This window comes from Eschrichtius robustus, chromosome 11 (assembly GCF_028021215.1).
Source record: "Eschrichtius robustus isolate mEscRob2 chromosome 11, mEscRob2.pri, whole genome shotgun sequence".
NCBI lineage: Eukaryota > Metazoa > Chordata > Mammalia > Artiodactyla > Eschrichtiidae > Eschrichtius > Eschrichtius robustus.
The window spans coordinates 103,139,749-103,152,765 of record NC_090834.1 but is presented as its reverse complement, the minus strand read 5'-3'; the positions used below and the strand labels follow the sequence as shown (position 1 = coordinate 103,152,765).

Here is a 13,017-nt window from a genome sequence, read left to right as displayed (position 1 = left end):
TTAAATATTGATAGAATTTTCTTTTGAGGTAGTCTTCAAGTGGATAAGAATTGACTAAGCAAATTCTGTCCTCTTTTCAAGCTGAAGAACCTGTCACACTATTCACTCAAAGGTTTGCATATATGCCTTTTATTTCTTACCTACGGAGGCTCTCAGACCAATATTTTCAAATCTTTTCGGCATCAATAATCTGGTTCTTTCAATGAAGAATAGTGGCAGTCTAACTTTAAAGATATTTCCATTGATGATTATTTTGAAGGCTGGGATTTTTTGATAAAGTAAATTCATAGCAATCTAACAAAAGTTAAAGATCAATATATTTATAGAGTACGAGTAGTGTTGCTACCACTAGTATAAGTTAATTATTTCATGATAAAGAAAGACCATATTCTGTGCTTGTTGCAACTGAAATCATCTTCTCATGTGGTAGAATTATTTTGAAAAACTGGAGAAACTGTCAGCTGCTGAAGAAGTGCAAGGTGATGGCCCAAAAAAGGAGCGCACCAAGCTCATTACCCCTCAGGTGGCCAAACTGGAGCACACCTATAAGCCAGGTGAGGTCCTGGAGACCATAATGGAGAGATAATGGAGAGATGGGGTGCTGCTGATAGGATAGAATAAAAATAACTGTATAGATGATTGGATAGAGATGTTTGAAACTGATGTATAAAGTATCATTGTCCTTGACAAACGCACAGGTCAGCCTTATTCAAGCATGGAGTGAATGGTTTGACAGATGGCCTTTTAGATCCTTTTCTACTTGAGAGTCCATGACTTTTTAAAACCTGTTATAATTTCTAGTGTCCATAAAATAGATAAGGGGGAAATACTTCAGATTTTTATTTATTATTACAACCAAAAAAATGGGAAAGGATAGATGTTGATAAGAGATTGCTTTAGATAATACATAGATTTTTGTAGTAAATTGTTAGGCTCTGAGTAAAGAATAGACAATATAAAGATCTTCTTTGAAAGCTGTCTGCCTGCATTGCTGAGTTTTTATTTGTTGGAAATTTTTTGTCCCTGCAGTGCAGTTTGAGGGCTCTTTGGGAAAGCTTACTGTCTCTAGTGTGAATAATCCCCGAAAAATGATTGATGCTGTTGTGACGTCTCGGAGTGAGGATGATGTAAGTGTCTGTAGAATTGTGTGTTTAAAAAAGCCTGGGTCATCACTACTTCTTTGGGGGTCAGTGGATTGGAATCCTAAGGCAGCCAGGCAGGACCTGGGTGGCAGGAGTCTTTGAACTAGGTAACTCTGGCTGCAGACAGCATCAGCTATTTACTCCAGTTTTTAAAACTATGATTTTCTCTGTCTTTTAAGATTTTCCTATGATATCTTCATCTTCCACTGCATTGTGCAATTACCTTTTGCCTATCTATGAATTCAGTTTATGTGTGGGTTGATTCAGTCAACTCTATGACCTTTGTCCACATTAGTTTTGTTTTAGAGTATTAACTTTCAAAGAGTCAGTATTCTCAAAGTATTGTTACAAATGGAATTACCTATGTGCCAGTAAATTATTTTTAACATGGGTAAAGAGTTCACATTGAATAGTCTTGTCTTTTTTTAGGAGACAAAAGAAAAACAGGTTCGGGACAAAAGACGAAAAACCCTTGTCATAATTGAGAAGGTAAGTTTTAGAATTTGTTACTGTCGTTAGTTTCAAATAAGGAACTATTTAATGTATGTGTACTCAACAATGGGAAAGTAAACAATCAGTGTTCCATGATTTTAATTAATGGATATATTTGTGTAAAGTGCCTATTGTGTACAGGGCACACTAGAAAGGAATGTGGTATACCTCACCTGTGGCCTCATGAAAAGAACACTGCAATTAGAAGTCCTGGGTTTTTGTCCAAGCTTGTTCAGTTAACAACTGAATGTTTTGGGGCAGGTCATCTTCCTAAGAAAATGAGAATAAAAATTACACTGTTCTGCCTATGAATTAATTCAGGTCTATTCAATCAGCTCACATATATTTATTGGACATTCCCTGGGTGCTGGGCACTGTCCTGGGTTCTAAGGAAAATCAGGTAATATATAAGCAGTTATTGTTAAAGCATAAATACATATTGCAAGGCATAGAGCATAGGGGTTAGGAGCACAGACTCTGGAAACAGTCTACAAATCATGTCTTTTCCGTTTCTCAGAGCTGTGACTTGAGGCAAGTTATTTAACCTTTCTGTGCTGTCCTCAGTTTCTTTATCTTTAAAAATGAAAACGATAAGAGTCTCTTTCTCACTGGGCTGTGGTGAGTGAGTATTCAGTAAATGAGTACTTGCAGAGTGTTTAGAGCAATATGCCTGGCACCCAGTAGTAAAATTAGCTGTGACCATTTTTATTAATATAAGGCATTACTTGGAGCAGTGGTACACATTGTTTATCTTACAGTGCTGTTGCTGCTGCTGGAGAATTTGGAAAGTGTGTAATCATTTCACTGTCTGCCTTCTGGATTAGAGGTCAAGGAGGTACAGGGAATGATGTTCGAAGAATTTTTTAAGTTATTTCACTATGTTTTTCTGGGTTTAAAAGAGCACTTTTTTCCTCTCAGTCTTATTACAATGCGCTCTCACTCTTTTTTCTTTATCTGGTATTCCTAAACTGTGAAGTTGTTTATCTAATACTCTGAGCTTGCTGAGGCCTGCTTTGTCTCTCACTTAGACCTATAGTTTACTCCTTGATGTGGAGGATTATGAAAGGCGTTACCTCCTAAGTCTGGAAGAAGAGCGACCTGCCCTGATGGATGAAAGAAAGCACAAAATTTGTAGCATGTATGACAACTTAAGGGGGAAATTGCCTGGACAGGAGAGGTAAGAGTAGTGTACTTTGGTAAAAACATAGACTAGCTAGACTCCTTCCTCTGCTACATTGAACTTTATACGTTCTACCCTTTGGATATCCTTCTTACCCTCTCAGTAAGCTCAAAATCTTTCCTTTTGGCCTCAAATGCCACTTCATATAAAACATTTCATAATTCTTTCCAGCCAGGAAAAAAATCTATTTATCCGGAATTCATTTTTCAGCAAGTACCTCTTCAGGTATCAGCTGGGAACTGTGCTGGGCACTGGAGACACAGTGGGGAGCGTTACTTAGCCTGTGTTGTTGAGCTTACAGGTTGCATCTGGCTTATGCTTACCAATGGTCAGCCTTGTGATCTTTATGTATTTTCTTTCCTACTAGGAGGGAGAGTATTAACACTTACACTTCCTTGGGATTTCCATACAATACTTATTTGCTATGGAAACCAGTTGGTTTTCCAGTGGAGACTAAGCTCCTTAATATAACTTCTCTATATCTCTCTCATCTCTCTCCCACCCAGTATCTGGAACAGAATCTTGCTAATGGTAAATGTTCTATAAATCACAATATTTATTTGATGAATGCAAGAGGACTGTGTCTCCTGATCACTCCCTTTCTCTTTGCCCATTCAAGAGAATTGATGATTCTTCTAAGCCAGGACATACGCAAAACAGAACTTCAAAAAAGGACCTTCTTTTCGACACACCTTTTCTGGAGTCGGGCTGACAGGGAACTGGTTGAATAAATTTGGGTTTATCCATAGATTTGACTGTTATGCAGCCATTAAAATGTATGTAGTTAAAGTATTATTTACTGCCGTAGAAAAGTGTTCACAAGAAGTTGTTCAGTGAAAAAAGTCAAGTAACAAAGCCATATAAATTATATGGACCCTTTCTTTTAAATGAAAGATAAAAATATACAATAAACAGCAAAAATGTCTTCAAAATGGTAACACTAATAAATTGTCTCTGAGATTATGAATATTTTATTTCTTTTTTCTTATATATATTCAGATTTTGCTGTTTTAACCATGTCATTTGTGTAGTTACTTAAAAGTTAATAAAGGAAATTAATGCATATAGTTTGATCAATTCTTTAACATAGTTTTTGAAATGATGATTTTCAGTATTTATGAAACGAAGAATTACTTTTTTTTTTTTTTTTTTTATTCTTTGAGACTATACCAAAACTCCACAGTAGCTTCTTTATTTATTTATTTTTGGCTGCAATGGGTCTTCGTTGCTGCGTGCGGGCTTTCTCTAGTTGCGGCGAGCAGGGCTACTCTTTGTTGCAGTGCGCGGGCTTCTCATTGCGGTGGCTTCTCTTGTTGCGGAGCATGGGCTCTAGGCGCGCGGGCTTCAGTAGTTGTGGCGCACGGGCTTAGTTACTCCGTGGCATGTGTGATCTTTCCAGAGCAGGGCTCGAGCCCATGTCCCCTGCATTGGCAGGTGGCTTCTTAACCACTGCGCCACCAAGGAAGCCCCAAAGAATTACTTTTTATTATTTGGTTGAGAGTTGGAGAAGTAATTCTATTTTGTAGTACAGATAATTGTAGAGTGAAAATAAATGCAGTGTATTCACTCAGTAACATGTAAGAGGAAAGAAGGGATTTTTTACATTGTTCTTGCTGACCTAAGTTAGCATTTTTCTTTCCCTGCAGGCCCAGTGATGACCACTTTGTACAGATCATGTGCATCAGAAAAGGGAAGAGAATGGTTGCCCGTATTCTTCCTTTCCTCTCCACAGAGCAAGCAGCTGACATTCTCATGACAACAGCCAGGAACCTCCCTTTTCTTATCAAGAAGGATGCACAAGATGAGGTGATCCACTTTATGTGGGACATCTTTCCTTTGGGTCTTCATAGTTGATAAGATTTCTAGAGTCCAGATTTCTTTTTGTCCCCTTTTCCCTTTTGTATTCTTTTATCTTTGGCAGAGTGATATGATTATTTAAAGCAAAACTTTACTCCAGGCCTGTATTTTTAATGTCACTTTTTATCCAACAGACCATGTTCCTAAACAGGAGGAGAGCAGTAATTCCGTCTTACTTGACGTAGTTGTAAAAGCTGTGGTCTATATCAGAATTGCTTGGGAAGCAGATAATTCAGCCCTACGCCAATCTCGCTGAATCAGAATTTACAGAGAGATGATCAGGGCTTCTGGGTTTATAACAACATGCCCAGCTGAATCTGATGCTCACTAAATTTGCAACTTATGATCTTGGTTACTTTGTTGGATATAAAGTATCATTCATTGGGCTGTTATTAGTAGCTAACATTGACCTGTAGACTTAGTTGAATGGTGTCCCACAGGAATTGGGCCAGTGCTTTTAAATAATTTTATCTAACCTAAACTGGGCTGGAATTTGAAACATGATTATCAAGTTTATAAGTTAACTCTTGGTAAGAATTGCTCTCTGCTTATGCCTGTCGTAATACTTGAAAGATTAGCACAATTGAAAATAGTCTTAGAATTTCAAAACAAGGAATTGATAAGGTTAGCACAAAGGGCTAGTATTAGTAAATGTGAGATTCAGAATAATAGAATTTATGAGCGTGAACCTGAAAGATGTGAAAATTATTCCTTCTGAAATGATAATAGAATTGAAAGAATTTCTTCATTCAGCAAATATTTATTGAACACTTCTATGTACCAGGCACTGTTTAGGGCCTAGAAATACAGAACCTAGTTCTAGGTGCTGAGAGTTAGGAATCCAAAGATGCCTGCTTTGGTAGAGCTTATCTGCTAGTGAGGAAAACTTGTAGATGTAAATGTAGAGACTAAGTTTTTACCTGTATGCATTGAAGAGTAATAGACCACATCTCTAAACACCATTTCTTTGAAGTAATAGCGTGTTCCAGGTCCTGAGGCATAAAATGTACAAGATAATTCTGGAATATCTTGTATCAGAAAGCAAGGAAGCTAAAAGATTACTAGGGTCCTGTGTAAAAGATGCACAGACCAATTTGAAGGGGTCTCCTTTTGGTCAAAATGGGATAATTTGCATCAGAAAGAAAAATTATAGGAGTGGATTGAAGTAAATCAAATATATTTAATTTAATGAGTTCATAATGGTATGAAAAAAATATACTAATCACCTTCAGAGATTGCTAGGCTATCAACTCATTATTCTGAAAAGTGGTAAATAAAGGAAAAGAAGCATTTATCCTGCCGCATTACAACCAGATGTCATGGTGACCAGAGAGTGATAATAGAAAAGTTCTTCTTTATAGAAGATATATCAGCTAATAAATTCAAAAGAAATGATAAAATTAGAAAATTGCAGTTTTTACAGTTCCTAATGGAAAAGCAATCAATCTGGGCAGCAACCATTACTGGTGCTACGAAAGCATTAGGTAAAAGGTGGATGGGGACCTTTACGGTGGTTGGAGCAGGCTGGCGACACCTGAACCCACTGATGACTGTTTTTGGTTTTATTTATGTATGTATATATTTATTTATGGCTGCATCGAGTCTTCATTGCTGCACGCGGGCTTTCTCTAGTTGCAGCAAGTGGGGGCTACTCTTCGTTGCGGTGCACGGGCTTCTCATCGCAGTGGCTTCTCTTGTTGCGGAGCATGGGCTCTAGGCACGCGGGCTTCAGTAGTTGTGGCACGTGGGCTCAGTAGTTGTGGCTCGTGGGCTCTAGAGCGCAGGCTCAGTAGTTGTGGCGCACGGGCTTAGCTGCTCCGCTGCATGTGGGATCTTCCTGGACCAGGGCTCGAACCCGTGTCCCCTGCATTGGCAGGCAGATTCTTAACCACTGTGCCACCAGGGAAGCCCCCCACTGTTTACTGTTAACACCACTAAGGGGAACAACCGGACACTATGTGCACCTTGATGTGATGCAGTAGAAAACACACAGTTCTCTCCATGAAGTTTCCTTGCCATGCACCACCCTGACCCCTCCATTGAACTTGAATTGAACCAAACCTCTAATTATCAGTTTTTATGGGAAAAAACAGAGGATGGTGAAACCTGTTAAGTGACACCACAGAGGTGCAATTAGCCAGATCCAAACTATGGGACAGATGACCCAGTTTCTTCAACAAATAAATGACATGAGAAAAGGAGATGGACAGTGACAAAGGAGCTATTAACAGATTTTAAAAGCCTTGCCAGCCAAATGCAGTGTGTGGATTTATTTGAATCGTGATTAAAATAATCAGCTACTGGGACTTCCCTGATGGTCCAGTGGTTAAGACTCCACTCTCCCAACGCAGGGGGCCCGGGTTCGATCTCTGGTCAGGGAACGAGGTCCCACATGCTGCAACTAAGAGTTCGCATGCCGCAACTAATGATCCCGCCTGCTGTAACTAAGACCCAGCGCAACCAAATAGATAAATATTTTAAAAATAAAAATGATAATTCACATTGCTGGTTCTAGACTGAATGTCCTTCAAGCTAGGATGGGCATGTACCATATTGGCCAAAGCATTGAGGAAAGCCTTTGCTGTGTTGGACTATATTAACTGATGGCATTTAAAAAAAAAAAAAAAAAGAATAAATCAGCTGTTAAAAGACATTTTTCAGACAGTTGGACAAACTGAATTTGGAATAAATATTGGATGATAATTAAGGAATTAAACTTTGTTAGGTGTGATAATATTGTGAGAGATTTTGTTAGCAATGCCAATTAAAGTATTTATGGATGGAATGATCTTATATGGGAAGAACATAGATTTAATAAGGTTGGCAACCTGTTGTTGATTGAATTGTTGTTGAAGTTGGGTTATGGGTATGTGGACTTCACTATACTGGTCTTTGTACTTTTGTACATTTTGTGTATGTTTAAGAATGGTTTCATTTTTAAAGCTCTGTTTATTTAGAGTAGTAGATCATGAAAAGGAGTCTTCTGCATCCTTGGATGCTGTTTAAAGTAGAACCAGCCATCACTTTTTATGCCATGGGCATTGAGTGCTGGAAGCACCCTCAATTTCCTTTCAAGTGTCATAGCCTAGTTATACCAGTAGCTCTGTATTTTAACTTCCCAGTCTGGGCCTTAAGGCACAACAGAATGAGTGGACAGCAGGCTGGAATCCAGCAGCCTTGGAGTCTGGTTGTAGCTCCTAGCTTTGTAACCGAACACTGAGTTTCTGATCGCTTAGCTTCTCTAATAATCTATAAACATTGGTTAATCATTTCTCCATTTCCTCACTGAGTTTTTATAAAAAGATAAAACAAGATAGTTAACTCTGAAAATACTTCTCAATAACTCTGTAGCACTGAAAATTTTACCTGTGTTAGAGTCCCTCTCACAATATATTAAAGTTGCCAATTTACTCATGGCTTCTCCTCTATCCTTGAGACCCCTGAGGGTCTGTGCTGTTCACTATTTGTTTTTAGCTCACACGCCTGGAACACTGTAAGCATCTAAATATTTGTGGAGGGAACACTGACGTTTTATCCTGAATCTTGCTATGCATTTGAGAAGTGATTTCTACACCCTTGGTTCACACAAGGAATGCTGTTTCCTTTACAAGTTGAGTTGAAAAAGTTCTCAGTAGCTACCATAGAATCCGCTGTTAAGATGCTGGTAGTATCTGCTAGGCTTGTCAGCCCTTCTTGGTTAAATCTCGCCTCGGGAAGTTGAATGTACAGCTGAGCATCCTTCCATCCATGCCCACTGACAGGGTGTGACTGAAGTAACAGTTGCCAAGATGTAATGCCTTTTTTTTTTTTTTTTTTTTTTTGGTAGGTGCTGCCATGCTTATTGAGTCCCTTCTCTCTTCTCCTCTATCATCTTCCATCAGTGACTGTCACCAGCCTTCTGCAACAGCTAATGAACCTACCTCAGAGTGCAGCTGCACCAGCACCCGCCAATCCTCACCTCACTGCTGTGCTCCAGAACAAGGTGGTCTTGCCCTTTTGTGTCCCTGAACTTTGAGAGGCGCATTTAAATTTGAGTTATGAGTAAAAATAATGACTGCTGTGGCAATTGTAAAAAAAAAAAAAAAGGCTTCCTTCAGCCTTTTACATTAAGCTTATAGTGATAAAAACTAGAAATAACAGTGGTTTCAACACAATAGAACGTTCTGTATCTCATGTGGAATAAATCTGGTATGGTGACTGCACGGTGTCAGGGGTGCAGGCTCCTTCAGTTTCCCTTCTTTGCCTTCCTTAGCAGTGGCTGCCATGCTTGTGACCTCTAATGGTCCGCGATGGTTGTGGAATTTAAGGTTCCACTTTGCATCAGGAAGAGAGGTGTGTTTAGAAGGCCAAGAGGTGTGGAGTAGCCGTCTGCCCTCCTTATTTGGACGTTTTCCAGGACCTCTAACCACCAGCTTCTGCTTCATCTCAGTGGCCAGATCTTAGTCACACGCCTTGCCTAAACTGCAGGGAAGGCTGGAGAGCATCTCTTAGTTCACGCCATTGCCACCACAAATAAAATCAGATCTAACAGGAGAAGGAAAGCATACAGAATTAGGTAGGTAATTAATGGTCCCTGTCATAAGAGACCATTTCATATTTCATCTGTATCAGGTTAAAGATCCAGAGACTCCTAGGGGAAGCAGGATACAGAAGAAGAACATGAGCTTTTAGAGAGAGCAGGTTTCCACTCCTTGTCTGCCACATCCTAGCTTTGTGACCCTGAACAGATTATTTCACTTTGCTGAGCCACACTTTCCTGATCTGTCATGTGGAGGTGATGAGGTCGATGTCAGAGCTGTCCTGTTTCTTAGATGAGAAAGCAGCCGTGAACGGTTCAGTATAATGCCTGGTACGCAGTGAGCACTCACGAAGGGCCATCTGTTACAGTAGAGGGAAAAGGAGACCCAAGGCCTCTTTCTTCGTATACCTGAAAACCTGCCAAGCATGGCTCGGAAGGGCCGTGAGTACCTCAGAGGCTGAGAGGGTGATGGTGCCTCAGGGGACCTGAGGCAGGGGTTCTGGGGTAATCAGTTGTGTGCCTTCCATGTTATTTGGTCTCTTAGCTTTAATTTTGATAAAGACAGTAGAAAAGCATGAAGTCAGACAAGGTTATGTAACCCGTTGTTTTTCTGACAATGACATGAAGGGAGCTGTTGTGGAAAGGCAAGGTTATCCTGTGTGAGGTGAACTCAGAAAGGAGGGATGGAATCCCAGAATATCCCCAGTTTCTCTTTGTGGTCCATTATGGCTGTGATTCGTACACTTAACCTAGGACTTGGACATCCTCTCTAAGCCTTTATATTCCCAGATATGTGTGTCCTTTTTAAGGAAATTTTCTCTTCATACCCTGATCATCCCAGTTACCTTTCTTTGTATGTTTTCTCACAGGTCTTAACACCATTTTTCTTAATTCAGATTCTATTTAATGTTTTTTGTTCTATGAACTGTAATTTTCTGTATCAAAATTTGTCTTCATTTAACTCTTCTTTTTAATCCACTTCTGTTCTAGTAAACAGGAGAAAAGCTAAATCCCACATTACCCATGGCAAGGAGAAATTATCTTGTCCTTTCAGGGTGGGGTGGGGTGTAGAGGACTGCTGGGCACTGGGGCTTCCTGTCCCCTTTGAGTGAGCTCGCTGCTGCTGTGCCAGGAGGACACAGCCTCTCGGCTCGGCCCGATTCCACAGAGCAGCACGGCAGTGGGGTTGTTGTGATCCAGCGCCGTCCCCCATCTAGTGCTGCGGTCCCCTCAGCGGTGGTCCAGGAGGACTGCGTGCAGTGTTGTTTGACACCCTCTGTCTCCTCTTGTAGTTCGGCCTGTCACTGCTCCTCGTCGTCCTGAGCCGTGGGGAAGACCTGCAGAGCTCAGACCCCACTTCAGAATCAACGCAAAGCAACCAGTGGTCAGTCTGCACTGTGTTTCTTCTCTCATTTTAAGTTCTTTTAGGTCATCTTTTCATTCTTTTTCTTATATTGTTATTTTCGATTTTCCCTTTCAGGACGGAGGTGATGTTCATGGCAACCCGAGAACTTCTGCGGATTCCCCAGGCAGCCCTGGCCAAGCCAATCTCTATACCCACAAATCTAGTATCCCTGTTTTCTCGTTACGTTGACCGACAGAAACTGAACTTGCTGGAGACAAAACTGCAGTAAGTTGGAAACAGGAGAGTTCCACATCTCACTGAAGTTGGCACTTTAGAAGTTATGTTGAGGAGACTGGGGAGGGCATAAAACTGCATTTGGTGGAAGAGATTAAAGATTTCTGTCAAATACATGAGTATCTGCGAGATATAAAAGACTGTATTGGATGCAACAGAACCCTCATTGTTAAATAAATGATAAGGGTACAAATATCTTAGGTGTTTTGTTACGAGAGTTCATACAAGGATGTAACTCTAATACAAATGACTGACTTCTGTTTTAACTCATTTATACAGGTTTCCTTTCTCTCTTTCTTTGTACCGTAGGCTAGTTCAGGGGATACGATAAAAGATCTCCACATGTGTCCTGTACCTCCTTTTGGCTGCCACCTGCACTGCTGCCATCACCAATGGAGTGTTGTTTTTAATGAGGGAGGGAAGGTAGCTTATTCCCCAAAGCGTCTTGTGGGACCGATTCCTGTTCACAGGGGTTGTCTCTGAATGCCAGGTATTTCCCCACTGGTCTGTGAAATTTGGCTGGGTGATACTTCTGCTGGTTTCTTCTTACCTTCTGTGTTACAATTCTGCATGTCCTACTTTTACTCAATTCTTCTCAATTTTGCATTTTCTTTGCCCTAGAAACACAAATATAATCTCTCCCTTTATCCCACCACCACTACTCCAGTTCAGAGTAGATTGTAGCTTGCCAAAGGATTCCTTCCCTCATCCTACTGAAGTCTTTTTTCATTGCCCCATATTAATATGACTGTAGGAGAGCCAATTAAGTAGACGTCTATATATATGCGCACACACACACCCCTATACACACACTTATGTGGTCTCCAGAGGATGCTTAAAGAACGAGTTTTAGATTGAGAAATATTTAGGTGACACATCCCTTCTTTAACCACAAACCAGTTGATGTATTTTTAATCTGTTTCTCGTCCCGCTTGTAATTAATTTGTTTTAATATAAATATAGGGTATGGAGCACGTTTAATAAAATCAGAACTCTTGATTGGCTGACGCTCAGCTCTAGGCTGAGAAGTTCTTTATCTCCTCCCCACTTGTATTTCCTTTGGTTCTGTCCACCTCAGTGGAAACAGCACACGGTGAAGCCTTTTTCCTGCTACAGCTGCAGTGTACTTGAGCCTGTGCCCTCAAGTGCATGGAAGATTGCCCAAGATGACCCTAACCTAGAGCCTGCTGCCACAGTGTAGCTTTTACACACTCAGTCTGTCTTCCTGAGACTACTTCAGTAAGCCATGCTTTTGCTTCTCTCTTTTCTGTTTTTATTTGGTGTCATGGGGAGAAACCCCCACACCTATAACCGTGGAAGCCGGGTCCGGCCTGTGCTGCTCTTCAGTCTCCTCCACGCTGTGGGCAGAACTGCTGTCCTTGCTGCTTCATCCCACCCAGGTCCCATTCCCAGGCAGCCAGGGGCCTGGGTCTGAATGCTAGCAGGGACAAGCCTGCTGTAACCCTAGTCACTTATCCCTCTCCCATTCAGCAGTCAACCAGGATAAGGGGTTTTGGTCCCTGGTGATGATAGCCCTCAAGAAAATTAAATCTGAATTAATTTCACATGACTGTCCTGATGCACATTTTGCTGTTCTCGCCTTTTCGAACGTCGTGGGGGGACAGGTTGTGATATTTAATGAGAGTAAACATTTTGCACACAGATGTACAACAGTAAGGTCCTCCATTATGTCCAGCTCTCCTTGTTCTCCACCTCCATTTCTTCCCATTCGGTGGCCCTAGGTTCCGCCAGCTGTTCCCCATGACATTCCCTAGCTTCCCCTCTGCCATCATTTTCCACTAGGCGCCTTTCCTACCTTCCCTTCACAACCGAGCAAGTGAAGGCTTGATTATTATTTCTTCTTTTCTGTGCTTTATCTTTTCTGTTTGGTTTTAATTAATAAAAATTAAAGTTTCTAAATTTACATTTTTATAGGGTATTGTAAATAAAAACAAATTGTATACTTGAAAAAAAATGTGTGCCTCCATTTCTACTTATTCTGAACATGCTTTTTAATGTGTTTCTAGCATATTTAGATAGACCTCTTGGTGTTGGGGATTGGTAAGGATATTATTACCTAATTTTTTATCGTTTTTATTTTGTCATGAGGGAGACAACATAAAAAGATCCTATGTTTACATGATAACTTTCCTTTAAAAACCTAGGATGCTTTCAGGACTTCCCTGGT

The 13,017-nt window shown here is 40.5% G+C and overlaps 1 protein-coding gene across 1 annotated transcript in view; it reads left to right on the top strand.

The window, feature by feature from the left end:
* Positions 1-12,781, top strand: part of PATL1 (PAT1 homolog 1, processing body mRNA decay factor) — a 35,940-nt gene extending 23,159 nt beyond the window's left edge. Inside the window, exons 11-19 of the mRNA XM_068555198.1 lie at positions 431-554; positions 1,030-1,127; positions 1,572-1,631; positions 2,663-2,811; positions 4,461-4,620; positions 8,498-8,653; positions 10,483-10,574; positions 10,671-10,820; positions 11,139-12,781. Coding sequence (XP_068411299.1) covers positions 431-554; positions 1,030-1,127; positions 1,572-1,631; positions 2,663-2,811; positions 4,461-4,620; positions 8,498-8,653; positions 10,483-10,574; positions 10,671-10,820; positions 11,139-11,160 — 1,011 coding nt within the window. The 3' untranslated portion in view covers positions 11,161-12,781. The remainder of the gene's footprint in view (positions 1-430; positions 555-1,029; positions 1,128-1,571; positions 1,632-2,662; positions 2,812-4,460; positions 4,621-8,497; positions 8,654-10,482; positions 10,575-10,670; positions 10,821-11,138) is intronic.
* The last annotated feature ends 236 nt before the right edge of the window (positions 12,782-13,017 follow it).